Source organism: Betta splendens, chromosome 1 (assembly GCF_900634795.4).
Source record: "Betta splendens chromosome 1, fBetSpl5.4, whole genome shotgun sequence".
NCBI lineage: Eukaryota > Metazoa > Chordata > Actinopteri > Anabantiformes > Osphronemidae > Betta > Betta splendens.
Window position 1 is genome coordinate 19,773,492 of NC_040881.3, and position 27,998 is coordinate 19,801,489.

General features: G+C 43.5%; 1 protein-coding gene across 3 annotated transcripts; it reads left to right on the forward strand.

Annotated features, from left to right (window-relative positions):
• LOC114859859 (FERM and PDZ domain-containing protein 1) lies at positions 1-27,005 on the forward strand. Of its 3 annotated transcripts, XM_029157905.3 has the most exons (16): positions 1-298; positions 6,272-6,385; positions 11,073-11,198; positions 11,283-11,446; positions 13,922-14,024; positions 14,106-14,151; positions 15,427-15,531; positions 16,452-16,547; positions 17,140-17,265; positions 17,365-17,484; positions 17,594-17,730; positions 17,835-18,054; positions 18,169-18,351; positions 18,430-18,574; positions 18,667-19,845; positions 21,515-27,005. In XM_029157905.3, exons 3-16 carry the CDS (start codon positions 11,077-11,079, stop codon positions 24,709-24,711), a joined length of 5,943 nt encoding a protein of 1,980 aa, XP_029013738.1. In that variant the 5' UTR covers positions 1-298; positions 6,272-6,385; positions 11,073-11,076; the 3' UTR covers positions 24,712-27,005. The 3 variants fall into 3 exon arrangements, with proteins under 3 accessions (XP_029013738.1, XP_055366435.1, XP_055366436.1); XM_055510460.1 differs by lacking the exon at positions 6,272-6,385; XM_055510461.1 differs by lacking the exons at positions 1-298; positions 6,272-6,385; positions 11,283-11,446 and having other exon boundaries at positions 11,090-11,198; positions 14,106-15,531.
• The last annotated feature ends 993 nt before the right edge of the window (positions 27,006-27,998 follow it).

Sequence of the window (27,998 nt, forward strand, 5' to 3'; positions counted from 1 at the left end):
GAGTGAGTGAGTGAGTGAGTGAGTGGAGATTACGGTCGTTTGAGCCGCGTGCACCTTAGCCGTCCCCATCTCGCGCGCTCACCTGCTCTGAGACTTTCACAAAACGCACCTTTTTGATTTGTAAATTCGCAGGTGCTTCGGAGCGGCACTGCGCGCGCCGCCAACGCTGCCAGGTGATCTGGATTTACTGACTTGTGCGGCTGTTTTGCGGAGCTTTTCCAAGTTGTTCCACCCACCGCTGCCGGGACGACCCGCCCTGCGCTCAGCGGGGGATTAGACAGGACATAGTCGCTACCTGGTAAGGTTTTACACCGCTGCACACGCCACATACGTGGGCTGCTAAAAATAGATGTCTGTCAATAGAAATTACATTTGTTTCTTTGGATGCTCCGCCGGCTTCCTAGCATGACGCGCTGCGTTTGTCGACAAGAAGAACTTAGCGTTAAGCTACATCCTGACGCCAACTCCGTCTTTTACGTATCGACACTTTTCATCAAAGTCTAGGTGTTAATACAGTATGAAACGGTGCCAGTGACGAAGGCGGTGCTGCTGCTCTGCGCGTCTCAATGAACAGACGGAGGCATCAAAGCAAGTGACTCGGTCTTTTTTCCGTCTTCTTGACCAGCGCTTAGCCTGTGAAAGTGTTTACCAATGCACCTGCTAACACACAGACCCACAGCCACAGACACACTGCGCCGTACATTGTACAGTAAGACGCTGCTCCGGATAATTTGCTGCATCACGCTTCGGACTCCTGAAGCGCATCACACGGCGTTAACGCGGCTGTAACAAGCCAGTGTGTTTGGAATGGGTGTGTGGCGCGTGCACAGGAACGCTGCCTGGGGTCCAGCGCAGAACTGAAACAGTAGAAGGTGAGGCCGCCTGCGTTGTAAGGGCTTTACGAATTTATTGTTTTAGTTTTAGTCTGGATACTTCATTTCTTTCAAGTTTAATACCGAGCATAAACTGGGGGTGTGTCTGTCAACCAAACCCACACTTTGACGTGTATAATAAAATCAATGACGTAGTGTTGTAGTCAGTAGTTTATTAGTACAGTATAGTACTTTTCATGACTTTAGCTTTGGACAAGGTTCTGTCTGAGCTTTAAGGTTTTGCACATAATAAGAAGCACAATAAAATAAAAAATAAATGTACTGAACTATGAACCTTTTACCATATAACTCATATTTTACATTGTGCTGTACTTAAAAATTGTAACAGATACTTTCCTTGTTAAGAGTCTCCGAACATTTGGAACGTCAAAGTCTGTGCGGAGAGCTAAAAAGAAATGGCAGTGCCAAGGAAATCCAACTTTTCCTAACTGATTGGAGCAGCGGCGGAGAGAAGAGTAAAGAGGGTTAGGAGGAACTGCCCTGATGAGGGCTAAAAGGTTTTAGGTCAACCCTAATCTCCTTTGCTACATAGACAGCACTTTCAGCCAAGTTTGGCTCTGGTCAAACGTCTGATTAAAGGGTTTCCCGACAGCAGCAGAAATAGTTCTTTAAGCACTATTAGTGCAGGAGGCCCATCAGATGCTGTCAGTCACTGGGAGGAAGCAGGTTCTGATTCTTATAGGAAGTTCAGCCATGTCATACGAAGCAGGTATCACATTCAAATCCAACTGAAGATCAAAGTGACAAATTTTATTATCACAGTGTGACTCAAAAGTATGTATTTGTCTCTTATAAGATGGCAGATGGCGTCTTGAGGAATCTTTTCCAAAACTTGAATGAGGGTATCAACAGGATCATGAACAGTCTGTGGTGGTAATAATGCACAAATATATGATGTTCCATAGAACACTGGTTCTCAACCGGTCTGGCTTGGGGACCCACCAAATCAAGGAAACCTTTGCTGCATTTAATCATAAGGATGATATAACAATCAGAAGATTTCAGCAACAGTTTTCTCTATGTAATCATTTTTAACACTCAGTTGGTGTTTCCATGTAAAATATACATTGACTGAAATTACGTAGTTTTAAGTAGCAGTTTTTTTCGCCATGTTCAGTTAGCTTACGTTGGTCTTTTTCTATGGTCACACAGCGAGTGCCAGTTAGCATTACAGGGCATTATCTCTACATACTGTTGAGGAGCGTGAGTAGACGTCACACCTGGGGAAAAGAAAAGCCTGGCTGGCGAATCCACTGAAGACAGGTTCGCGTCCCACTTTTTGGTCCCGACCTACCAGTTGAGAATCACTGCCATAGAATACAGTATCTTCTACTTCTCTTTTCCACCTCACTCTACAGTATACTGGGCATCTTCTACACTCACACCAGCCAACCTCATGTCCTTTGTCAGCACATCCATAAATCTCCTCCTTGGTCGTCCTCTTGTTTTCTTACCTGGCAGCTCCTTCTATGACATCCTTCTACCAATATATTCACCATCCCTCCGCTGCACATGTCCAAACCATCTCATTCTGGCCTCTCTGACTTTGTTGCTAACACAGGCGACGTGAGCAGTCCCTCTGATGAGCTTGTTCCTGATTCTGTCCAACCTCTTCAGTCATAAGGAGAACCTCAGCATCTTCATCTCTGCTGCCTCCATCTCTGCCTCCTGTCTCTTCTTCACTGCTACCGTCTCTAACCCACAGAGCAGAGCTGTCTAACCACTGTCTTTACACTTTTCCTTTGAGTCTTGCTGACACTTCTGTCACACAACACTCCTGACACTTTCCTCCACCTGCTCCGCTCCACTTGCCTCTTGCACCTTCTTCACCTCAGCCTCTGTAGCCTCACTGTTCTACCTTGACCCCTCGCATTTAGACACATGTATTCTGTCTTACTACGACTGACTTTCATGCCTCTTCTTTCCAGAGCAAACCTCCACCTCTCCAGCTGTTTCTCCACCTGCTCTCTGTACCTGTCTGTACTTTTCCATCAACATCTTCTCAAAGCAAAAATATAGAATAGTCATAGAATACAGTATATTAGGGTAACTTAGTGGCATCAATGCCTTTTATCATTGAGGAACTGGCGCCAGTCAGGTATATTTCCATTGAGCTGCGAGGAGAGGTTGTAAAGCACTAGAGGATGTCTGTTTAGGACGTTAGTCATTTTTAATGATTTAATAGGTGTCATGAACGGTAACCAACCCTGAAACAGCCAGAAGTTACATTTATGGATTAAGGTAACATGATAATTGATGGTTCATCAGCCACATTCCTCTTATGGAGGCAGGACAATGACATACTTTTGTGTCGATTCAAGACCATTAGCAAAGCTCAATATTTCATTAAGGTCAGTCTGATTGTGCACATTTAGTCGATCTTAGTTCTTCTCCACCTTTGTTTGTTAGTAAACAGATATTTATCTACTTACAAAAATCTTGGAACTAACTGTAGAGTCATAACCTACTGTAAAACTACAAATAATCATTTCACAAAAAAGTGTAAGAAATAGTGTTGCCTTATTTGCTGGAGCCGTCCTAGTTTATTAAAAGACAAATCAGAATCAACCACGTGTTGCTGAGACACAGAACTCATTGTAAGGTTCAATGTAACAGATCATCCAACAGGATGAACAACAGTGTTCTATAGAAATCTGGTCTATATTTGTCCTGCAGTGCATCTTTAATATGTGTTTGTAATGAGACAAGACAAAAGAGGTCTGCTGTATGTTGGAGAGCGTTACTTTGCATTGAGACAATATCTTACAACATCAACTTATGTACCTACAGTACGTACTCTTCCAATGTTGTCAACAAATAGATGCATTCCTAGGAAGGATGTTAGCAACTTTAAAATCCAACTACATAAAGGACGGTTCACTGAAGAATCTGACAGTTTGCTCTGCCTAAAGAAATACTGAATACATAGTATGTACTGAAAATCCTGAAACATGAGTATGTTCCAAGTTAAACCTACAGTACTGTACATAACAGCCTCTTATAAGCACACTTTACAATGAAACTATCATTTACTGCTCTGTCAACCTTCTTTCTTCCAGTAGTTCAGACTATGTTGTGGGATTCAGCGTCTGCAGTCTGAGTGAAACTTGAGTTCTGGTGGGCATAGCTTCGCCTGAATACATATCTTTCCTTCTTTCTGTCTATAACCTCATAGCACCTAAATGCAGTACCCCAATCATTAATTATTTTATTTATGATTATATCATTTATTAGATTTTAAAGCTGAATAAAATGACTTGGGTGCATTATGGGTCCCTGTTCTACCATCATCTCACAAAGATCTGTGTCATTTTACTGCCCATTTAGGTGCTATTAGTAGCTTGTCATCTATAGTACATCTATAGGCATCTATAGTAGTATAGTACACCTGTAAACCCCTCCGGGTTTCACCCATGCTCCATAGTGGGCAGTGTAGTAGAAGGATGGAAATGCTTTATTTTTTGCACTAATACACGCCGCATGTCTGTTAGCTGCAGATAGTTGCCACATGGCCAAGACCTAGCCTAAGCATTTTTATTTGCTGTGGGTCATAAAGACTTTTTTTCAACTTTTTTCCTCTTTCCTGTTCTTAGGTGGTTTGCACCTTTCAGTAATGTTCCTTGATTTGGTCTTTATTTCACCTTTTTCTCACTGGCATGGGCATCATCTTATTCCTTATCCCAGTACCTCCAGTCAGTCAGATGCTTGACACCAACTCTGGGCCTCACCCAGAGTCAGGCTGGTCAGTGTTCAAATTACAATTATATCTCATCTCAATTACATCCATCCATCCATTTTCTTAACCGCTTACTCCCTAGTGCTGGGTCACGGGGTGCTGGAGCCTATCCCAGCTGGCTACGGGCGAGAGGCAGGGTACACCCTGGACAGGTCGCCAGTCCATCGCAGGGCAACACATAGACAGACAACCATTCACTCACACCTACGGGCAATGGAGAGAAGCCAATCAACCTAATGCACGTCTTTGGACTGTGGGAGGAAGCCGGAGAACCCGGAGAGAACCCACACAAACACGGGGAGAACGTGCAAACTCCACACAGAAAGGCACCAGGGCCGCCTCCGGGAATCGAACCCAGAACCTTCTTGCTGTGAGGCGACAGTGCTACCCACCGCACCACCGTGCCGCCTCTCAATTACATCCCAACTACTTATTTTTAAATAAAACTGAAAGTCTTAGCCTTGGTCACACTTTGTGGTGTTAAATGAAGACAAAACCACACAGACATGCAGTACATCTGTAGCTACAGTAACTGTCCATCACACAGGTCCACTGCAGCAACTTTCTCACTTTCTGTTACTCACATTTCCATCTCATATTTTCTCTCTTTGCTACCTCATGTGTTTCCTTTCTCTCCTTCACTGTGCACCTCTGCATCTCACTCATCCATCCTTTTTGAGCTCTGTCTTCCTGCTCCAGTCTGAATTAGTTGCTGTTAGTTGTTGCGAGAGTGAAGCAGTTACATTATCTAGATACATTATTAATGCATATACTGTACAGTAGCTTTAACACAAAACTCCAACCACTCACATAAATGCGTAGGTACTGTAGCTACACTCCACACATTATATTAGATTAATCTTTATTGTCATTATACATGTGCAAGTACAGGGCAACGAAATGCAGTTCAGCATTTAACCATATGTGCAGTGTGGATACAAGTCCAGTTTGGTGTTTTAATGTGATGAGATATGAAGATGGAGAGGAGCATGCTGGATAGTTGGATTTGCCAAGAGCAGGGTTCAGTAATGTAATGTACAGCTGTTGGTGTATAAAAGCAGTCGTCTCGTTGTAATGCACTGAAACCACATGCTGAACCAGTAGCATAGCCTTGCCCCCTACTTTACACCATCAGGTCTTTAGTAGGACAATGGGACACTAAGGAGCTGGGGGCAACATTGTATATTTAAAATATACCTAGCGATCAAAAGGGAGAGATTATAGAAGCAGTAAATGATCACAGGAAACAAGACGAGAAAAGTTGAGGACAGAAGATGGAGTCATGAAGAGGACGCAGGTCGACTGTAGAAGTGCGAGGGGGGCAGAGAAGTTCCCAGCTGCTCTCCTTTCAGGTCTTTGTAGGGGCCTCATTAAATATGTATGGTGCTTGGAGCAGAGCACAGGCAAGTCCAGGGAGGCTCGGATGGAGCCCCGCTGTCGTTCTCGCCTTGTCTGCTCCTTCGTCTTCCACCTTTTTCTTCCAATATTTGGGTCCTGCTCCAAACTTCAAACTCTCCAGTGACAAAAGTTTGTGTTTTCTCTGTTGCCATTTGTTTACCTATTAACTATGTTTAGGTTCCCTTACACCAGGTTGTTGGGTTAATGCATGTGTTGTATTGTATACTGTTTTGTTTTTCCTCAGGAAATGAAGACGCATCATGTCGTTGCTCTCCAGCCAAACGATGGATGAACCACGCACAGAGCGGGCCTACAGCTGGCGCCTTCATGGAGCCCTGACACACAGAGCAGAAAATAGGTTTGTGTCTGTGTCTGCAGGTCCGTTAAAAAGAGCTGCACAGCGAGGTGAAGCTCAGTGTAATCTGGCTCAGTGGGAGTGACGCACAAATGCCCTGTCACCGCCTGCAGACACGCTTTGTAATCCCATTAGCCTGCTGCATGTTGGTGTGTGTGTCTGCACTCAGAGCATTGTGTGAAAGTTGTGTATGAAGCTGATCTCAAAGCATATTTCAGCGTATGGTACACTTAACCTTGCCTTCTGTTAAATGCACAGACTCTGTCCATTAGATACAGCTGTACTAACTGTCTGGCAAGAAGACATTGATCATAGCTCCGACTGCAGCAGGATGTCCGGGTTTTCAATGCACATTATATAATAGAATGAACCTCTTCTTAGATTGTAAAGGAAGAGCAGTGTAGTCAGTTCATGTAGGTGCCGCACTCCTCTGTGTGTGTGTGTGTGTGTGTGTGTGTGTGTGTGTGTGTGTGTGTGTGTGTGTGTGTGTGTGTGTGTGTGTGTGTGTGTGTGTGTGTGTGTTTGCACCCTGTTATGCTGTCACAGAGCAGAGCAAAACAAGACATACTTTAAACCTTCCTACAGCAATTTTACAATATAGGCATAGAATTGATCTGACTTTGATTAGAACTACAATTACATAATAAACTGTAATGGACATTGAAGATGGCGTGAAATACTGAATGGCACTGAATGTGTGAAGTAAACTATAAACTGAGCTGAGATGGAGCTGAGAGAAGCACATATTGTTTCACCCATACCTGGTTTCTACTATAATTTGTAGAAAGTGTTAGAGTCAGATTCATTTATTCCCTGCAGAGAGGTTGTCACATTGTCCCTGTGTTACTGTACTGTATGTCAACGAGCTGTCCACAAAGAAGAGAAATAACCAGAATGTTCTTTTGAAATAGTGCGCTAGTATTTTCTTACACCAATTCGGAATAATAAATATTAACATCACATCTTTTGACTCAAAAGAATATATGTTCTTTCTTATATTTTAAGAGGCCAAATGTCAAGAAAGTGTTTTCTGAATTAGAGTCATTTTATCTGTGTAGTACTGTACAGTATAGTGATATCTAAAGTGTTTGGTGAAGTGATTTCTTTAAATATAGAGCGTTCCAGCAGCATGTTCTAAAGCAGTGGCAGCTTGGATGTCTGATGATGATGATGATGATGGTGATGATGATGATGATGATGTGAGGGAGAAGTAATGCATATCATCCTCTTTTTAATGCAGGTTGAAAACGCACCATCATCTGGACCGGTCTTTATATAGTTGCGCATGTTTGTTTATTTTGTGATGTCACCACGTTGTTGCGATAACTGGACTACTGTGATCCCAACAAACCTTCCCAAACCCACCAATCTATGCGTATCTATCTATGTGTAATGTGAGACATAAGATGCTGAAGGCAAAGCAAACAGGAAGAGTGAGATATGGAGGAGTGAGAAATGAGGGGCAGGAATCAGCCTTCGCAGACAGATGGGAGGATAATGTGCTTACGACTTCCCAGGATCCCCCAGGAGACATTGTTGTCTGTGTGTCGCTCCACACTTCCATCACTAATCCCACCTTCTGGTGAATGTCTTCTTTTTCTGTTCAATCCTGCATCTGTACGTCACACTGTAACTACCTGACAATTCACTGGACATGCACCTTAATTTTCTTTGTTCTACTGTATCTACGTGGTCCACTCCCCACCCTCTCCTTTCCTCTAATGCATGTAGCTAATGCTCATCATCAGCAACATCCGTCTGAGGGAGATTCCTTCCTGCAGCTGCTCACAGCAACAATATACCCTCCACAACCATTTCATTCATTCAGCCTATGAATGGTCTTTTTGGCCTGTAGGTGACTTTCAGCTCACACTCCTACTGTACTCCTCAAAAGCTGTTGTGGTGTTTTTTATATAGACCTATGTACAACTGCTAGGATTCAAGGTGTGAATAGTGTAGTGGTTAACACATATGAATTCAAAATTTTTGACCCAGATTTGCTGAGATTTGCTGACTTTGATGGTGGTTTGAGTTTGACACGATGCTGTACTGTAGGTGGTAAAACATTTCTACTTATTTAGTTACTTAGTTTCACTTATTTCGTTTTACCGACCTTTTTGTAGAAATACTCAGTCAGTGAGCCGTTGAGCGTATTTGGTCAAATCAGATGTCACTATAATATAAGTGTGCTATTGATAGTGTTCATGATAAAGGTGATGTTTCATGCCAAAAAAAATAAAAAGGCCAACATTTTAATTTGGAGTTCAATACAGTATATGCAATGTTCAGTTAACTCAATATCTTTAATAGTATCAACATATGTGTTAGACTACTTCACTTAAAACTTTACGTTCAGTGCAGTAATTACCTAATTGATTTAACCAAAAAACATTTATAATACCTCATTATCTTAAGTTAAGTCAAAGCAACATTTTACCACTAATTTTTTATTAAATTTTAATCATTACCACTAAAATCATAAAAAACAAAAGACACTGTATACAAATGTATTCTTGTTCTACTTTATTTTAAATTTAAAATCAGGATTTACCGGACTGGTCAAAAAAAGCCTGGAGACCCCTGCCTTTAATTTTGCCTAATCAAAACTATAAAAGGTTATAAAAGACAGTAGAACATGGTTTCTCAGCCATTTGCCATATGATAAACAGAAGTCCCCATTGTAATGCAACCCCCAACCAGAGATACTGTAACTATGCCATAGTATATGTTTGGTACTATATACATAGGTGTAAACAGTTTAACATCACAATCTAAGAACTGAAATATCCGAACTGTTTATACATAGGAATTTTAGGAGAAAGTTCATTTCCACCAACCCAGAGTATTACAGCAGATGCTGATGCTTTGCAGACATTTTCAATAAAGAAGCTGATGAGAGAGTTGTCTTTAGTGAAATTTAATCTAATAAAAGGAAATTATAATGATAAAGCAAATGAAAATAATTTTTTTCTAAAAAGTAATAAAACTGTTAGTATAGCAGCATACAACTACTACTATAATTAGACATGTACAATCTACTGGTTGTAAAACCAAGAACAAAATTTATTCCATAAAGCAATATGAGACACGCTGTACCAGTACAAAACGTGCAAGCGCATAAATAGCCCTCAGGCCAAGTTGAGGTATCTTATCTACTTGCCTCACGACTATCAACAATTAAGACTTATAGTGCAGGTCTTCAAGAACTGAGAATGATCAGATGAGTGATATGTGGAAGTCCACTAAGTCCACTGTCCGTTGGCTGAGTGGTCTGAAACATATACAGTACTGTAACACTTGCAACTTAACCACCCTTTTTATGCCTAACAAATGCACAGGCAAAGAACATGTAGACAAAGCATATGAGAATTATGTCCTTACTGACATTAAACCTCAGGAAGTTAATACTGTTGATACTGTTGGTCAATTAGCTTACATGGATACACGTGGTTAAAACATTTTCCACCGCTAACAAACACCCCATGAAGCTAAAACATGTTCCTAACTTAGCTAATGTGAGCAGATTCTTACTCACCAGACCTCACGTTAGTTGAACTGTTGTTCAGGCGTCGCTGTGTCGTTCTCTGGCAGAGGTATGAGTCTGTTGGAGTAGATTCGTCTGTGGTGCTTTGTCTGTTGTTTTGCCAGATGTAAAGGATTGATTTCAAACGATTTTTTTCGTCTGCCATTTAAAAAAAAAGTGAATCAGGCAGGCATCTGTAATGCTCTCGAAAAGTCACTCACTTTGGCTGCTGCAGCGTAGGTGCTCCTTTACCTGGGCCATCTGAGGACACGGGAAATCATGACAAATACAGTAGTCAATAAATGTAATGTCTATGAATGCAATAATATATTTTGAATAAAACGAGTGGTGGTTCAAACGAGACTAGCATCCTGATATGTCTTTCTGCCTGCTGCAGGATTATACAATCCTTAGGCGCACACCCGTGGCTTAGTAGTAACACAACCGTACTGTACCTCAGCAAAAACTGTGGTAATTTTAAACTGTATCATCTTTTAAGAAGATACCTTGCAGTCCACTGCCTTGTCTCATTAAAACACCAGTTCATACTGTTTACTATTTGTATGTGTAAGTATAATTTGGTAAGCATATGTATGTGTGTGTTTTTTTTGTGAATTATTTTATTTTTTACTTACTTTAAACACTTGATAAATGCTGATTCCTATCAACCAACTTCACACTGACAAAAGTGTTTTTGGCACTGAACTATGTCATTGCCATTTAGACCCTTTTGAGTCTCTATCTGTATGCAAGTTAACCTGGTATTCTCCTAAAATGCTGCAAGGTTCCACAAGGACCCATTAATCCGCTACTTTAGTCCCATTAGCATTAGCTGGAGCAAACCTCACTGACACCAGACACTACCCATGTCCATTACATTCATCTCACCAACCGCTACAGCCTGTTGGCGATCATTTATGGTGGCAAACACACATAATAGGCCCATTTAAAGGAGACATCAGCATTATTGGGAATTAGCGTCTGATATTGATGTTTACTGAGGCTTGAGCATTAGGCTGCATGAATCCGGTGACATCATACTTGACATCAGCCCCTGTCTAAACCAAACAAACATATGTACAGTATGTCATGTTGTGATTGAAATATTACTTTGTTTAGCTGATGGTTGGACACTTGCGCACTCCTTTAAACCTTCTCTTGCTGCAGGTAAATGGAGGTGCAGCAGGACAGGAGCCGCTCCCCGTCCCGTAAGACCAGCCGGGTGGAGCAGGTAGTGGGACGATGGCTGAGACTGTCCCGAGACCTAGGCAGCAGGTCTCACTCTCTGGGCAGGTGAGCCTTAGCTCCTGTCATGTAGCTTGTAATAGTGACTTGTGTTTATGTCCACATTGGTGAGATTTACTTGCTCCTACCCAGAGACCATGCAACAGCAGATGGGAAGACAGCTGACTGTAGCGGATGTGATCAGAGGAACTACCCCTTCCGTTTAAATGTCCAGATTCAACGGGACCCGAAGCTCAACTCTCACGGACTCACTCTGTCCTGTCAGAGCCCAATCCTGGTGCAAGAGGTTGCCTCAGGTTAGACGTTTGTCTGCTTGCCTGTGCCCTGAGGAAGTACACTGTACGCTCATTGTTAGAGACAAGATCAGGTCCCTTTGTTTGATTCACCCAGCTCTTAGTCTACATAAAGTCACATCAGCATATTCAGCAGTGGAGCTGTGCCAGACCACTGCAGGCTTTCGGCCAGCGCTTAGAACAAACACAAAAGGTAAAACCTTTGAGTGAGGTTGATACTGTAAACATGCACACAAAGTTGCTGAAGAATCACTTTGACGCTGCAGTTCTGTGTGGCTCTGGGTGTGTGTGTATGTGTACATGAAGTATTATTCACTGTAATGAGAAGAAAAAGCAAGAGGAGGACTTTTTGCTCTTAACTGAGGCTCTCAGGCAGGCTCCAATAACTCCTTCCAGCTTAATGTAATGGAGGACAACAACAATGGACGGGAGTGTTACTGTATCCTTTGCACAGGAGGTGGAAGATGCTGCGTAGCTGGATCTTTACTTGGCTGAACTGAATAAATGCACAGGGACATAAAGCCAAGATGCATCACAGCAAAGCAGCCTCTAATCAAATTCATATCAAATAGGATAGGTTGTGAGATAGATACACAGAAGGCTACGATCTGGCTCTTTGACCTGCTGGAGGCACTTTTGTCTTTATTCATGGTGATGTGTGACTTCCCGTTGGGTTTCCTGGTACTTATAATCATTTTCATTCTGTTAGTATTTAAGGCCGATCTCCCCATACAGTATGTTAGTTCTCTGTTTGTTTAAGTGTATGCTGTCGTGCTCCTCTCTTTTGTACCTGTTTTGGGTTTCATTTGTGGTTCAGGTGTGTGTAATAGTTTATAGATAGTTTTATTTCCCTGCTTGTATTCTTAGTTTGGCCTTGAATGTCTAAGTTGAGTACCTCATTAAATTCTATATTTTTGTAATGTCTGTCTGTGGGGTCATTGTTTTGGGGTCCTCTCCTCTAGTTGATTGGTCTGGCTCCTGCTACTAGTGAGTCTAGTAGAATTTATATAGTTTACCGGTGAAGGGATTTGTTCGTGCTGGCCTTAGAAGCTGTTTAGTCTGTTGGTCAACTGCATCCTCACCACTCATGGTGAGCTTTAGATTTGAGGGTCTGCCTTGGTCTGATGATTGATAACAAGGTTTGCTCCAACCTTTTGACCTTTGAATAACTTTAATCTCTCTAATTGAATCTACCTGATCCACCGACTGCAGGGCGTGTGACTCCAACGTTATCCTCTGGTTTCCAAACATTCGGACATTGCATTAGGTTTTTAACAAATATGGAGTCAAATTAGGGTCAGATTAGATTTGTGTGTGCGTAAACCGATCTGCGCATGTGTAACCAGATGCATGTGTGGGTAATCAAATCTGTGCGTACGTAACCAGATTCGTACCTGTAGACTTAGTGGGGCTGTACCATGCTTACACTTAAAATTTGGGGCATTAAAATTAAACACAAATTGTGGCTAAATTTACAAGTAAAATAACCTTAATTTGCCTCCACGCTCTGGTTGGCTAAAGAACAATAGAGGTTGTCACAGTCCTTTGACGTGGCACTGCAGATCCTGAAAGCTCCACAAGCAGCAACAAGCTAGGCCACTGACTAGCTGACTGAACCATTTATCCTTAAACGGTCACAAGTGCATCATAGGGCTACAAAGACAAAAGGCAACAAAGTCAACCTGCACGTCTTGGGACTGTACTGTATGAGGAAACCTGAGGAACTAGAACAAACACACGCAGACAGAGGGCAACAAATGCAAACCCAGGTCCAGAAGACACCGTGCTTAGCACCAGAACAGATGCTGCAGATTTTATACATTTATATACATTAACATAAATAACTGTCTACTTGCAGCTTGTAATCATGCTACAAGTACCTAAACTCCCCCAAGTCCCTATGTCCCTATAGTTTGTCACCACCTGCATCTGTCCAGAACTCATACTTACTGCTGCCCATGTCTCCAGTGGTTCCACTGAGCCTTGACGCAATCTTTGTCACATGCTGCAACATCCGTAAATTAAAATATGATATCTGTCAGACTTGGTATAGTGTCTAGTGTAAGCTTGGGCCGAAACAGCAAGCAGTTCACCTGAGGGTTTACGAATTTGTAAGGTGACTGTGTGTTTTTAGCAGGCAACTCTTGTAAACCTGTGCTTTGAATTACTCAATCATGGTTTATTGAAAAAAATAAAAACTTGTCTTTTTGCGCTTTTAATTGTTAAACAATGGAGAATGAATTATGAGCAATGCAGTGTTGGGTCAAGTCCACACACAGTTTCTTGACTTACCTAATATTTAATCTACAGTAACTGAAATCTTGGTCTGCCTGCTTTGGGATGATCATGTTCAGAGGGAGGTGCCATGTGGGATGAAAGGGCGATGCTACAGCTTGTCATCGACCCCATTTGCAGCGTGAATAGAGGCCAATTGAAGCCCCTCAGGAATGACAACACAAGGACATTATGTGTGTGCAGGTGGTCCTGCAGATGGTCGGCTCGTCCCTGGCGACCAGCTCGTGAAGATCAATAACGTTTCTGCCGAGGACCTGACCCCGGAGCAAGCTGCTGAAATAATCAGGTCTACACAGACGGCTGCATTGACAAACACACACAATCACTGGACAGATGCATGATCACCTCTCTTTTCTTGTTTTTGCAGGGAGTGTCAAGATGCTTTATCAATGACAGTTCTCAGAATCATGCTGGTGAGTCTGTTGCATCTAACAGCACACTTCACAGAAACACATTTTTCACCATGGTACACTGATGGACACTATTGGATAATGGTTGTTGTTTTTTTCTAGCAGCACTTTAGATGAACTTAATGTGTTCCTCGTATCCTGTTTTCCCCAACGTTGTAAAAGCGCACACACACAATTAAGTCCAGTGTCTCAGCAGGTCAAGGAGGCTACGCCACATGACATGATGTTACACAGAGACCACTCAATTCACTGCGTGCGAGTGTGATGATGGCGTATGCATTTGTGTGGGTGGTCCACCTCAAACCTCATTTAGGAAGTTGACGTATGTGTTTGCACTGAGTTGAAGTAGATCAGTAAATAAATTCCTGCTTCTCTGCAGCTCTGCTGATGGAAGCACCTTCAGCATCTGATTTACAGCTCCTCCAAGAAATCATTGCTGAGCTTTAGGGATTTATTAGCATTTCCCTGAGAATATTCATCTCTGTCACTTGTGTTGATTGTAACAAAGCAGCTGTGCACCAAGGCCATGCATGTTCTAACCAATGTTTTCTGTACCATTTAATGCTTAAAAGTCTCCATCAGTGTTTGCTACACTTAAAACCTCCACTCATTTATAAATATTACCCAACTGACTAATGTACAGTATTTACAGCTTTTCTTTCCTTTGGTCAGGAAAAGAACAGCTAAATATTTAAATTTAAGGTCTATGACACATTAATTCAATTTATACAGAATCTTTGCATTGCTCTACAGCAGGGGTCAACAACCTTTAACACCCAAAGAGCCATTTGGACCTGTTTTCCACGAAAAAAGAAAAGCATTGGGAGCCAAGGGGAGTTATGTTTGCAGAACCAGTAATTGTACAGTAACACCAAATCATTGTGGTCATGGGTTGATCTAGCTGCTACTGTCAAGAAAATGTGACTTTATATATATATAAGGTCAGTAGTGAGCTTTCAGTGGTGCAATGGTTAAGGCCATGAGTGTGTGTCTTGGTGGAGTGCCCGCCAGATTGAATCTCGTTACAATAATTATTTGCTAATTTCACAATATTTGAGAACATTTAACATTTGAGTTTAAACCAAATAAGACTCAAAAGACAGGACCAGAGGTTTAATATTTAATTTTTTTTTTTGACAGAAGATCATAGCAATTAATTTATTTTCCCAAGCCACTCGCATCCGCAGTATAAGGATGAAAGAGCCGTGGGTTGCCAATCCCTCTTCTACAGTGAAACACTTATTGCAAATAGGACTTTTTTACACTGACTGCTTCCAGGGCCCAAAGTCGTCCTTCATCACACCAGAGAAGCGGGCCAAGCTCAGGTCCAACCCTGTGAAAGTTCACTTCGCTGAGGAGGTGGAAGTCAATGGTCACTCTCAGGTAAGTAAGGACATGTGAAGGTACTTATTATAATCTGTTCCTTTGTGTTTTGACACCATAGTTAATAGGCATTATGTGTATAAACGTGTATGCATAATATGTCAGAAGCAAAACAAAAACAAACATATGTTTTAGTTAAGTTTTTGGATGATAAAAATGTTTTATAATTTTTTTGATAAAACACACAGTTTAATTTAAAATAAAGATTAGCTTTAGTTTTTCAGTAGTAGGGATGACTTTCAAGGTCAGCATTATTCAGTGCTATATGTGTCTATCTTTATTATGCCTGCCTGTTGGCGATCATACTTCCCATCCTACTGTACCAGCGGATGTGACATTAGCTGGATGAGGGAAACCACATAGCCTGAAGTGGCCATTACTAATCACAGAGAAAACAAAGATCAATATCTGCCTCATTCTCAACTACTAATGTCTGTGATTACAGGATAATAAGCATCAGATTGAGAGAGAAAGAGAGAGAGAGGGAGAGAGAGAGAGGTAGACAAGGAAGGCAAGAGAGGGAGAAGCTTGTTAGCTGCTGGTTTAAGAGAGAAAATGGGAGACATGCAAGATGACAGAGGACTGTTTAAAACCTGGGAGTTCTCCATTCAAATTTTACAACACACGGGCATCAATGTTGCATTATACACAAAAACACTTTCTACAATCATGAGAGAAGAGCAAGTCGCCAGCTTGAATAAGCCTACAGACAGGAACAGGGCAGAGACTGTGATGTGGAGAGCGGTGAGAGAGGACCTGAAAGTGAGACGTGCCTTGTTTCCTTCCTTTCACTTTGCAGGCATATTGGAAAAATTACAGTTGCAGTACAAAACACTGCACATTCATTAATATTGAACATTTCCTCGACATTTTACAATCGGCACATTTTCATTTGACCCTTGGCCTTTGTGTTGCTGCAGGGCAACTCGCTGCTATTCCTCCCTAATGTTCTGAAGGTTTATCTGGAAAATGGACAGACTAAAGCCTTCAAATTTGAGCCCAGCACCACAGTCAAGGTAAAACACAACAAAGTCAACACTTGCAACTCCCAAACATTTGTTTGGAGTGAATACTAAGATATTTGATAGATGCTGTATGTCACTGATTTGATGAAGATGACCTCAAATCACAGAAAATTGAATGACAGTAATAACTGGGTATGAAGGATAAAAACCTTTGCCCAAATATTTCAAAGTGTGTGTATTGGATGGATGGATGACATTCTCTTGCAAAGCATTACGTTGTAATTTGACAAAAGACAATTCTCACAACTTGACGCTGTTCTTCCATTACTGCAGCTGTTGTTAGGTCCTGCTTATTTAGTCTTCACAAACGGAAATACATTGTCTGTGGTGTTTAATTGTGCTAATTTCTTTATATAGATCTAATTATAGTTTGACTGGTGGAGTGCAGTGAGGAAAGCTGTAATCATCCCTACAACTAGAGTAAAGTGACGTGTCACATATTGTGCGTCCAAATGAGTTAAATATTAATAACATTGGTAGCTCACTCAGTCTGTCAGCCTTCACTATTCAATACAAGTCAGCTTCCTTCCATATGTCAGCTCAGCTTGTCATGTTATAAATGATGTCCCATTTCGTGTTTCAGGACATTGTGATGACGCTGAAGGAAAAGCTCTCTCTTAGCCGGATTGAACACTTTTCCCTGGCACTGGAGCAGCAACACAGCATCAGTAAACTACTGCTGTTACATGACGAGGAGCGAATACATCAGGTACATGCTGCACACACACGTTACTTCACTGTCCCGGTTGTAGATACGTGTGACTGCGTGTACGTGAGAACACATCTGCACGTCTGTCTGCGTCTCCAGCTGATTCAAAAGAAGGAGGCCCACGACTACAGGTGTCTGTTCCGTGTTTGTTTCATGCCCAAAAACCTGCAAACTCTGCTGCAAGACGACCCCACTGCCTTTGAGTATCTTTACCTGCAGGTACTATGCAATGTGTCTTCCTTGTTAGTTCAAGCTTCTGAATAACACCAGCACAAGAGCTACAAGTCTATAAAATGATTTTGAAGTGAATGCACATTGTGTTTGTCAGGGTGTGAATGATGTGCTGCAGGAGCGCTTTGCAATGGAGATGAGGTGCAACTCTGCTTTGAGACTCGCTGCTCTGCATATCCAGGAGCGACTGGCAAGCTGTGGACAGTCACCAAAGACCAGCCTCAAGACAATCACGTGAGACATATACTACAGTACCTAAGGCTGAATGACCTTATTCTGTGTGGCGCTGTGCCAATACAAGCAGACTCTCTTAGTTAGCCTGTATGTGTTTGCTCCAGGAAGACATGGGGAATAGAGAATTTTGTGTCATCCACCTTGCTGAGGAACATGCGTGAGAAGGATCTGAAGAAGGCCATCAGCTACCACCTGAAGAAAAGCCAGTCGCAGCACGATCCCAAGCAGAAGGGGCTGTCAGTTGATCAGGCGCGGATTAACTACCTGGAGGAGCTGGGTGAGCTCAAGTCATTTGGAGGGAAGTCCTTCAGTGCAACACTGATGGTATGAGGTTGACCAGTGTTTGATTTATCCAAACTCTTCACCTGAGATCTGATTGACTACTATTATCTTTTAACCTCTTCCTATTCTGTGCTTCTCTCCACACTTCAATGTCAGCTCCAGGATAGGGAGTCAATGGTGACGCTGCTGGTAGGAGCACGCTACGGGGTGAGCCAGATAGTCAACCACAAGCTCAGCATCCTGTCCACCCTCACAGAGTTCACCAGCATCACACGAATCGAGCTGCTGCCTGAGTCTGACAGAGTCAGCCTGCTCAAAATATACCTGCAGGACATCAAGGTAGCAGCACAACGGCATATTAAAACTTCTCTTGTAATGTCTTATCTAATATTGTCTTGTCTCCTTTACTGCACAAAGCCCATCACGTTACTGTTGGAGTCAGCGGCCGCCAAAGATTTGTCTTGCCTAATAGCAGGATACTGTCGGGTGTTTGTTGACTCCAACCTCAATGTCTTTCCTTGGATAGAGCACTCCAAGAAGCACAGAGTCTCTGCTGAAGAAGGTATAAAGAAAACGCACAAGACAGTGATGTTCTGTACAACTGATGCCTGTAAAGTCGGTTTCAAACCTGGCTTTTGCTGTGTTTGTTCACAGGTTATGTCTCTCGATGTTGCAGCGACTCAGATGAGTCGTCGGACCTGGACATGGAGCCCTTGGTCGCCATGGTATCACACAATGAGAAGGCTTCCTCTCATCTCAGGTCCTCATCAGATCCAGGGGGAAGCAAACGAAAGCACAGAATCAGAAGGAGAAACAAAGACAATCAGGCAAAAGAAGCAAAATTGTGCCAGGATGACAACCAAAAAGAAGAAAAAGATGGTGACCCTGAAAAGGAAAATTCTCAGCTAGAGAAGAACAAAGAGGGCAAGAATAAAGATGCAGAGCGTGATGGGGACACAGACAAACAGATAGAAAGGAAGATAACGAACCATGAGCCTGGGGGACAGAGAAAAAGTAAGACTGGAAGTAGTAAGGACGGACCCCCAGTAGAGGAGCAGCTGTCTGCATCAGAAACATCAGATACGTGTCATACTGACTCTCACGTCCTCACGAGCCCCTCCAGCGATTCACTTGACGCTCTGGAGGAAGATGATTTACTATCGTGTTCTTCATCCCTCTCACAAACTTGTCTGCACAACCGCTGTCCTGCGCACCTTCACCTTTGTTCTAAAACAGCTCACTCTCACTCCCTCGTAGCCTCTGCTACCCATGACAGGGGAATTGACAAAAAGTCCTGTGATGGAGCACATGAATGCCTTGAAAATGTCCCTCACTGTCCCAACCGTCACTGCGTCCAGGCTTCTTTGGAAAACCCCTGCTCTGATGACAGCTCCCTCTGCTTTGCCGAACTCTCCCGCCTTGCTGACTTACTGCCCAGCCCTCCAGAGGCCAGCGAGGATGATGAGAACGAGGATGATGAGCTGAGGAGTAAGATGTTAAAACAAATGGATGCAAACAGCGAGCCTCCATCATCTCTTTCCCCGTTCTTCCTTTCCAATGAGTTTGTGTTCAACTTTGACCAGAGTGACACGCTCTGCTACTACAAACTGTGCTCCAACATCACCCCTGACAGTGCTCGCAGCCTTTCCCACCCACCGCATCACAAAGGGGGAGAAGAAAGAACAAAAGTGGGGGAAGATGAAGACCTAGACATAATCCCAATCCTACAACCGCCTCCTGGCTTCGGGGACAGCAGCTCAGATGAGGAGTTCTTTGATGCCAGAGATCGTTTTACGTCACCTGAAGACCCTACCTCAGGGGCTGTCCCAAGAGGTGAGCTAGTGTTATCATCTGGCAAGAAAATATTTAGCTCTGCTGCCATCTTGTGGCTGAAGAGTTACTGTACATGCAGAATAAGCGCAATATTAGACTGGAGAGCACTGCTTTTAGATATGGTCCACTGAGAAGTCTGTAAATGTAGCTTTTCCTCTATTAAACATTAGTTTTTATTTCAGCAACATTGTTGACAGATATAGTTACAGAATGTTTATTCTTCTTGGTTTTCCTTAATAGTTGGTCTTGAAATGGGATTACTCGCCAATAAAACAAGCACTCATGATCTGTCCCATTAGAGATATAAAAAATAATACAATAATATTTTAGTTTTTGAACCAGTTTTGGCACTACTAGCATAAAACAAGCAATTCCTGCAGCCACAGATTAGACCTGCTTTAGACCAAGCCTCCTCAGAATCGCTCCACCCCAGACAGACAGGCAACTTTCTGTCTGTGAGCAGCTTAAGGCTCCATCTTGAGGCAAGTTCACAGCGTCTCTATTGTGCTGATGTCTGTGCTCTGACTGGGCCTGGGAGGTGGATTTTCTTATAAGCTATTGTACACAAGATTTTTTTTGTGAGTACCAAACGTCCGTCCCACTGCCCTCCAAAATAAGCCTCAACAATATTTATTATACGTTTATTATAATAATGTCATGGTGGAGCTCAGAAGCCAGATAGACAGAAGAAAAATAGATCTAAACATAAATGTCAATGTACAACACCCTTACTCCTTGGAAAAATTAGACCAGACCTAAACCCAGTAGACATGCTGACGGCACCAAAACACAATTTCACAATTGTGTTTATTCTGAAGTGTTATGTGAATACAGTATATGATTGTAGGAGATAGCGCATTAATCTCATGGTATGAACAGAATGGCAGAAAGAATTATTCTGCCTCAGTGTCCTGTCTTTGGTGTAGGTTGGGTCAGAGAATCTGATCCACATCACAGGCTATATTGACCTGTAATGTATGCATATGTATGGATACTGTATGTGTAGGCAGGCTTCTTCCATGACCTGGAGTGTTCAACTCCAGGTCATGGAAGAAGCCTGCAGACAGATATAAGGTTCTCGCTGGTTTGAAAAGGGAAAGTATGCAGACACAAAAATGTTACTGGGAAACTAGTCATGAACCACAGCAGCACAATGGAAGCAACGCAGGGAGGCTGCTCTGGCTGTGCTGGTTCCCTGTGGTCATCAACCTCAACATATGTGATGGAAAGTATCCAGTGTAGGATCCTAGAATGGCTGCACACCTGCTTCTCCTTTTGGTCAACTTTGACTCATGCATAATTATCTGCTAATTGATCTTAAACTGTGCTGACTTGGGTGAACAGAGTGGAATGCTAGTGCTGACAAAATGACGACGAGGTATAATTAGGCAATTAGGAATGAAGGGAATTTTGTGAACAGGGACAGCTCAACTACTCTGACTCAAACAGGGGAGTAATGTTTACGGGAATTGCTGTGCTTTTTGATGCAAAGTTGTTTTTATTTTTGAAATTTTATTTCAAAAGATTTGTTAGTGATTTAGCAATCGAGAAAAACTGTAACAATTCTCCAATCTGATTATTACTTTGTACAGAAGTACAAATAATATATCATAGAATATTTTGAATGATTATTCATGATCTTATTATTAATTGAATTTTCATCTTGTAGATAATTGCACAAAGATGAAACTGGACTCACTCGGCCACAGTGATGTTAAAGGCTCTGTGGCAGATGGAAAAGAAGAAGGCAACCAAAAGCAAGACGACAAGAAAGGAGGAGGCAGAGAAACATTGTTTCAGCTCAGACAAAGGTCTCGCAAGCGGCGATCCTTCATGGAAACAGGCTATACCTCTATGGTGTCATATCCAGTACCAGATCTAGATTCAAAGCTGGGTCAGAGTAGGCTGCTTAAAAAAGGCCCTACTGTCTCTTCTCTGAAGCATTCTGAAGGGGAACCAACTCAGCTCGAGTCAAAGCCCATCCTGTCAAAACCTCACTCTCATGCCCTGTCTGACTTTGCATCTCATGAGCTGATGAAAGACCCGCAGACTTCATCCCGGAACAGGAGTCAAGAGATGGAGATGGAACCTGACTCAATGGAATTCAAATCGGTCACCGATTCGGTGAAGTCTGTACCGGCGACTATCACCATCGTTCGATGCAGGGTGGAGCCAGATGGGAAGGAAAGTGCTGATGGTCAGGGTGATGGGAACGAGGAAGTGGCAGGACAGGAGGATATGAGCAAGGGAAATGAGGAGAAGACAGGTATGTCTGGGAACAGGTCATTTACTAATCAAACCCACCAGGGTGATAAAAGTGAAGCGACAGAAGAGGAGAGGACGGAAGCAGCCAGTTTGAAAATGACACATACTGGTGCTGGGAGGCAGTTGAGAGCCAACACACTGCATGCATGTTTGGTAGACCTCGTTAAAAAAGCTAATAATAATAACAACAGTGTGCTGGAAACTCAGTCCGCCGTCCAAGAGGATGCTCAAAAGCAGGACAAGTCAAATCCTCTGTCACACTCACCAACACCACCACCTCCTCCTTCATCCCCTCTACATCTAATAACCGGTCAGTCCCACGGTGGTGGTTGGGAGGTGGAACAAGAGGCTGGTGACAAGAGTTCATCGGAAGTGACGTCAAAACCGAGCAGCGCTAACAAAGCACGGTTACATTTAGAGATCCCAGCCAGTGTTAATGACGAGGGAGGAGTCGCTGTTAGTTCCACCAGCGATGAAATCACCGACAGCACAAACTCAGACAACGTTTTTGAGGACGACGAGATGAACAGCACTTTAAAATCTGGCTCGAGTGACAAGCAAGATGACTGGACTTCGGCCACAAGACCTAATAGCAGGGCTGAATCAGACACAGGCACAGACTCAATCACAAAAGCCATGGAATCATCTGTGACAAAGTCTGAAGATCAGTCACGGATCTGTTCTGACAGTGATTATTCTCATACTATAAATTCAATCACAGCAAAGCTTGGAGCTGCAATGAGTGTCACAACTCCAATTTATAATTGCAGCTCTAGACTTAAAGGTGACACTGCAAATGAAAGTACTTCATTGTTAAAACACCTTGTAGAAAAACCCAAAGTTGGTTCCACGTTGCCCAGTCTTGAAGCTAAGGACAGTGTTGCTGGTCCTGGCTTAACTAAACCTGTCCAGGATCTCGTTAGACGACCTTCCTCTCCAACTCACTTCCTCTTCCAGTCCTGTTCTCCGAGCATTATGGGTCGGTTATCTGCCTCAACACTCAGAGGAAAAATTCAAAACCTGCCCCTTTATTTATCACGATCCCAAGAAACCCTGAACAAAGTCGGGGCGGCCAACGTGGAGGTCACTATCAAAGTTACTGATGTTCATGATGTCACACAAACTGTAGACTTTAAAATGGGACCAACTGCTAAATCAGTGGATTCAGACGATTCGGATACAACGGTTACAGGATCAGAAGTGGAGGGAGAATTTTCTTCAGCGTCGACCGTGGAAAAGAGTTTTCATGAGGTGAGAGACATTTGTGCTCCAGTGCCTGTCCAGACCGAGCCCAAACCCCAGCAGCCAAATCAGCTTCTGTACACGGGCCCAAGCACAAACACACCTGGACCAATAACGGAGCCTCCAGGTTCCATAGTGAGCAGCCTCCAAAGGGACACCACAGGCCTAAAGGCAGATGTCCCTGGGCCTCCAGGCGATGCTCCAGAAGCAGAAAGGAGCCATCAGCCAGCTTCTATTCCTCCTCCGATAGTTGTGACTACTCAGAGTCTGAATGGGCCTTTTCAGAACCAGTCACAGAAAGTAAAATGGATCAGCAGGGACCGGTCTTTGATGGAGCAGTATTCAGACTCATCAACAGGACTTTCCTCAGGCTGTGAGGTGTTTACCGTCTGTGAGAATCCATCCCAGCTGAAGGCTGCCACTCTGCTCAAATATGACTACAGCTGCAGCTCTGTACTCGCATCCGGGTGCGAGTCAGTAGTCGAGGGGGTGCAGGTACCGCTTGATGCCTGCGGTTGTCCAGCGGTCTATGCCAACTGTTTTGGTGGAGGCGTTAGCTTCGACGATGAACTGACTCTTTACGAGTTCTCCTGCCGCACACAGAGCAGCAGTGCGACCCAGACTTCAGGAACAGGTTTTCCCACCGCGACCTCCTCACCCATGCCCTCCTTCCTGTCCACATCCACTAGTGACTCTGTCTCCTTCCCACGCTCCATACTCTTCTCATCATCTACCTCTGAGCTCAATCCTCTGCTGTCGCCACTGTCAGACAGCTCAGACTGTTTTTTAACTCAAGGACAGAACAAGGACAAAGACACCATCAACAGGCTCCGCAGGCAGCGCTACCCAGAGCCCCCGGCAGGTTTCCAAGTTCTCCGCATAGACGTGGACCAGCTCCTTTCCATTCTAGAAAGCAGCGGTGGCGAGAGGCCTTTTGCAGGTCAAGGAGGACGCCACCTGAGAGACACGTGCCCCGCCCACTTCACAGAGAACAAGCGGGTGCTCCAGATAGAGGCCCGGCGACTGATGGCAGGCTGCCAGAAGGTGGTGGGGATCGGACAGAGCTCACAGGAGATGCTTCACTCCCTGGCAGACAGTTTCCGTACCCTGGTGGAGTTGGCCGGCGTGTGTCTGTGGTTCTCTGGTTGCGACAGGTGCGACCAAAGGAATGCAGAGGCAGTGGCGGGTCTGGCAGACGTCGCCCGTTCCTTTAGGGACTTCTGTGTGGCAGCAGAACGGGCCAGCAGCAAGCGCTGCTGCCAGGACCTGAGCACCAAGCTGCTGGCCAAGCAGTGCACTGCGCTCACGGCCTCCGTCTTCTGCCTCACTCAGCTGTTCCGCACGCTCACCTCACTCTGAGTGGACACTGCTGTACCCTCAGATACATGCCCTATACCGCTGCAAAAGCTGAGTGAATGGTCTCAACTGGTGAGGTCCAGGACACTGAGCTCACCTTCAGAGCCAACATGCCTGTGCTGTTATCATGGTGCATGTGCACGTCCTGCAGCCTTCAACCTATTCAGCCAACAACTAGGCTGAGTAGTGCGAACTGTGAAGCTGAACCAGAAGCCACTTGCATTCCAGCGTTGAGCAGCTAATGTACTTGAATGTATTTTCTGTTATTTATTAAGATCTAAGGAGCAGGAAAGGAATGTACGTAAAGCTTAGGAAAAAAGAACATCCTAAAATGTTTACAGGCTTTAGATGTGAGCCACCTGTTGATTCATTCATCATTAATAGATGTTTATCATTAATTGATCAACTGGTTGTTTAAACGTGAGAAAGAAATACTGCAGTTTACTGACAATTTATCCAGTGGGGCTTGAACGCTGACCCCTTTGCTTCTGCATAAATATAACCTAAAATGTTATCTGATTATTCAAAGTGTGTGACTGGAGGTCAAGGTACAGGAGGAGAAAATCATTAAGACCTATGTTCAAGTCACACTTTGGAGGAACGATGTACTGTAGTATTTACAGTACAATAGCTGAATCAGGTCATGTCCTTTGTACAGTCTGGTGTTAGCAGCTCTTCATTCGCTTCAGTTTGTGTTTACCTTCGTGTCTGTGACTGAGGTTAACGTGGACCGATGGCACAGGGATGGGACACAAATACAGGGTCATACAAAAAAACGGGAACTTTGAACATTGAACTTGATTGCCAAAAGTTCCCATTTTTTTGTGTCACCCTGTACCAATAAACATCTGAAGGGTCACGTAGTCTTCCCATAAGCTAATATTCAGCATTGCATCAATTTCACAAAACATAAATGAATCAAATAAATGTTTTTCTTATTTGTTTGAGTGGTGGGGATGTAACATAGTTAAGTAGGTGCCTGAGAAACTCTAATATTTTAAAATGACCCCAATGTTTGGATGATTGTCATTATACACAGTACATGTAGCAGAATGCTGACGACCTGATAAGGAGCAGGGATGAGGTATGGACCTTTACACATTTAATTAGGATGTTCATCACTTGCTCCCTTGTTTTGCCCAACTCTAGCTCAAGCACTGAACCAGGACATCTTGATTTTTTCTATTTAGCCCACTGTGAGGAAGAATCCCAGTTTTGGGGTTTTCAAAACGTTGGTAAACGTAAGTTTTCTAGTTTTATGAAAACTTTCATAATCTTATATTTCAATTGTGAAGACTGTTAAGATCACAGGAATCTGCACCCTTGTGCGTGAGTTTTGGGGACAGGTCAGCAGGGAGGCCTTTATGCTCAGAATGCACTATCCTTTCCACTAAGTGCATTATTACTACAGATTTCGAAACTAAAGGTGGACTGAATATGGACACAGAGCTCAAGAAGTGCAGAAATGCAGAGTATCCTAGTATTTTGTAGCCTCACATAGAGACATGTGAGGCTCGGTACATTCAAAATAAAACAAAGCTGTGTCTGAGACTGTCTTACATAGTGGTTAGTTTTGTGGATAAGTGGCTAAATTGCAGTATTTTACTCAGAATATTTCTTATTAAAGACGACTCGATGGTCAGTGGGCATGCATGTTCATGGGACAAATTAAATGTAGCACTAATACTACTGTACTGGCAGTACTGGGAGCATTATACATTGCTAACTGTTTACCATTTGTATTTACAGTGACAGGGGGTACACACTGTTAACCTCGTTGCTGGTTTGTTCCCTGTGGTTGCACGAATATTGTTCCTTGCATTAGATTCCCATTACGAGCGAAATTTGAGAATGGATGATAGAAAAAACCTTTCATGGGTCGTCATCTGAGCTCATGAAGCATGCTGTACCAATCCATACCATGCAATGCTGTTCTATCAGGGATTTTATCTGTGTACAACTGGTTAATGATGTCTGCTCTCGCTTTGTAATGCTCAACTCCCACCATTAAAATGAATCTCAAAATATTATGATGCCTCTATGAAGCACATAGGCCTTGACATGCAAAGTTAAGATGCCTGGATGATCTCAGACAGAATTAATCAGTTTGATTGTATGGTAGATCACTGGACTGTTTTGCTTTTACAAGACGAGTATATACGAAATATATATACTCTTCTTGATTAATTAGTTATGTAATGTTTTTTTTAGTTCATCCTACATGTAAATATGTGTGATGTCGCTGTGTTGGTGGACGGGGGGCTTGAAACCAAGCAAAATAAATAAGTAGGGATGTACCTTAGGCTGACAGATTCATAACAAAACAACTGCTGTACTGTGGTTTAACTGTTAAATATGAATAATAGTGTTAAGGTATGTGCACACACCCATACAAACATGCATATATCATATACATACACACTTAGACAAATGCATTGTTATACATAATCTCATACTACTTAATAATAGCCTTAAAATACAACATCACAATTTCCATATTTACACATTATTGATATTGGTAGTGATAAGTACCAGTAGTAGTTACAGTTAGGTTTAGAAAGCCTGTTTATCAGCTCAGGTGTTGAGTGTCCCACTACAAGGTTAGTAAAGCTGTAGCTTAACATTGTTCACCCAAGGGGTGAGGCAGATGTTGGTGCATGAACAATGCCACTTGTGGAAGCCAGGGTGATGGGAGGAGCTCAGCCACTACTCCCATCCAACGAGCAGAGGAAAGAATCCTAGCAGCCAGGGAGCCCACACACCTTCACTTCCAGGAGGGCAGGTGTTGCGACCCAAGCCGCCCACACAAAGCCCCCCCAGGCAGAGCTGCGGCAGCCACAGAGACAGCACCTGAGGTCAGAGTGGGCCATCGTGGGTCAACGCTGTCCGCCCCATGAGAACCAGGGGCAAACACTCCCCCCGGTGGGAGGGTCGGCCTGAAAGAGGGGAGCCCGAGGACCCACGGTCCATAGGGAGCCCGCCAGGAGATGCTCCTGCGCCCAGAGTGGGACCCACCCCTATACAAGCGGAACGGGGCCTCCCCATCGGCCAGACCACATCCCCTGGCACCACACCGGGCCCGTAACACGAGGTGAGGGAGGGTCTCGGGAGGTGCCGCGGTCCCTGCCTGGGGCCACATAGGCAGCAGGCCAGAGACCTACCCTCCCCATGAATGAAAACAAGCGAATGTTGTGAGTGTGAGTGCACTGGTTCACGTATGATTGACTAGTTCTTTGTGAGAGAGTTTGTGGTAGTGTGTCTTGATGTGTGCACACCCACACACCCACCCA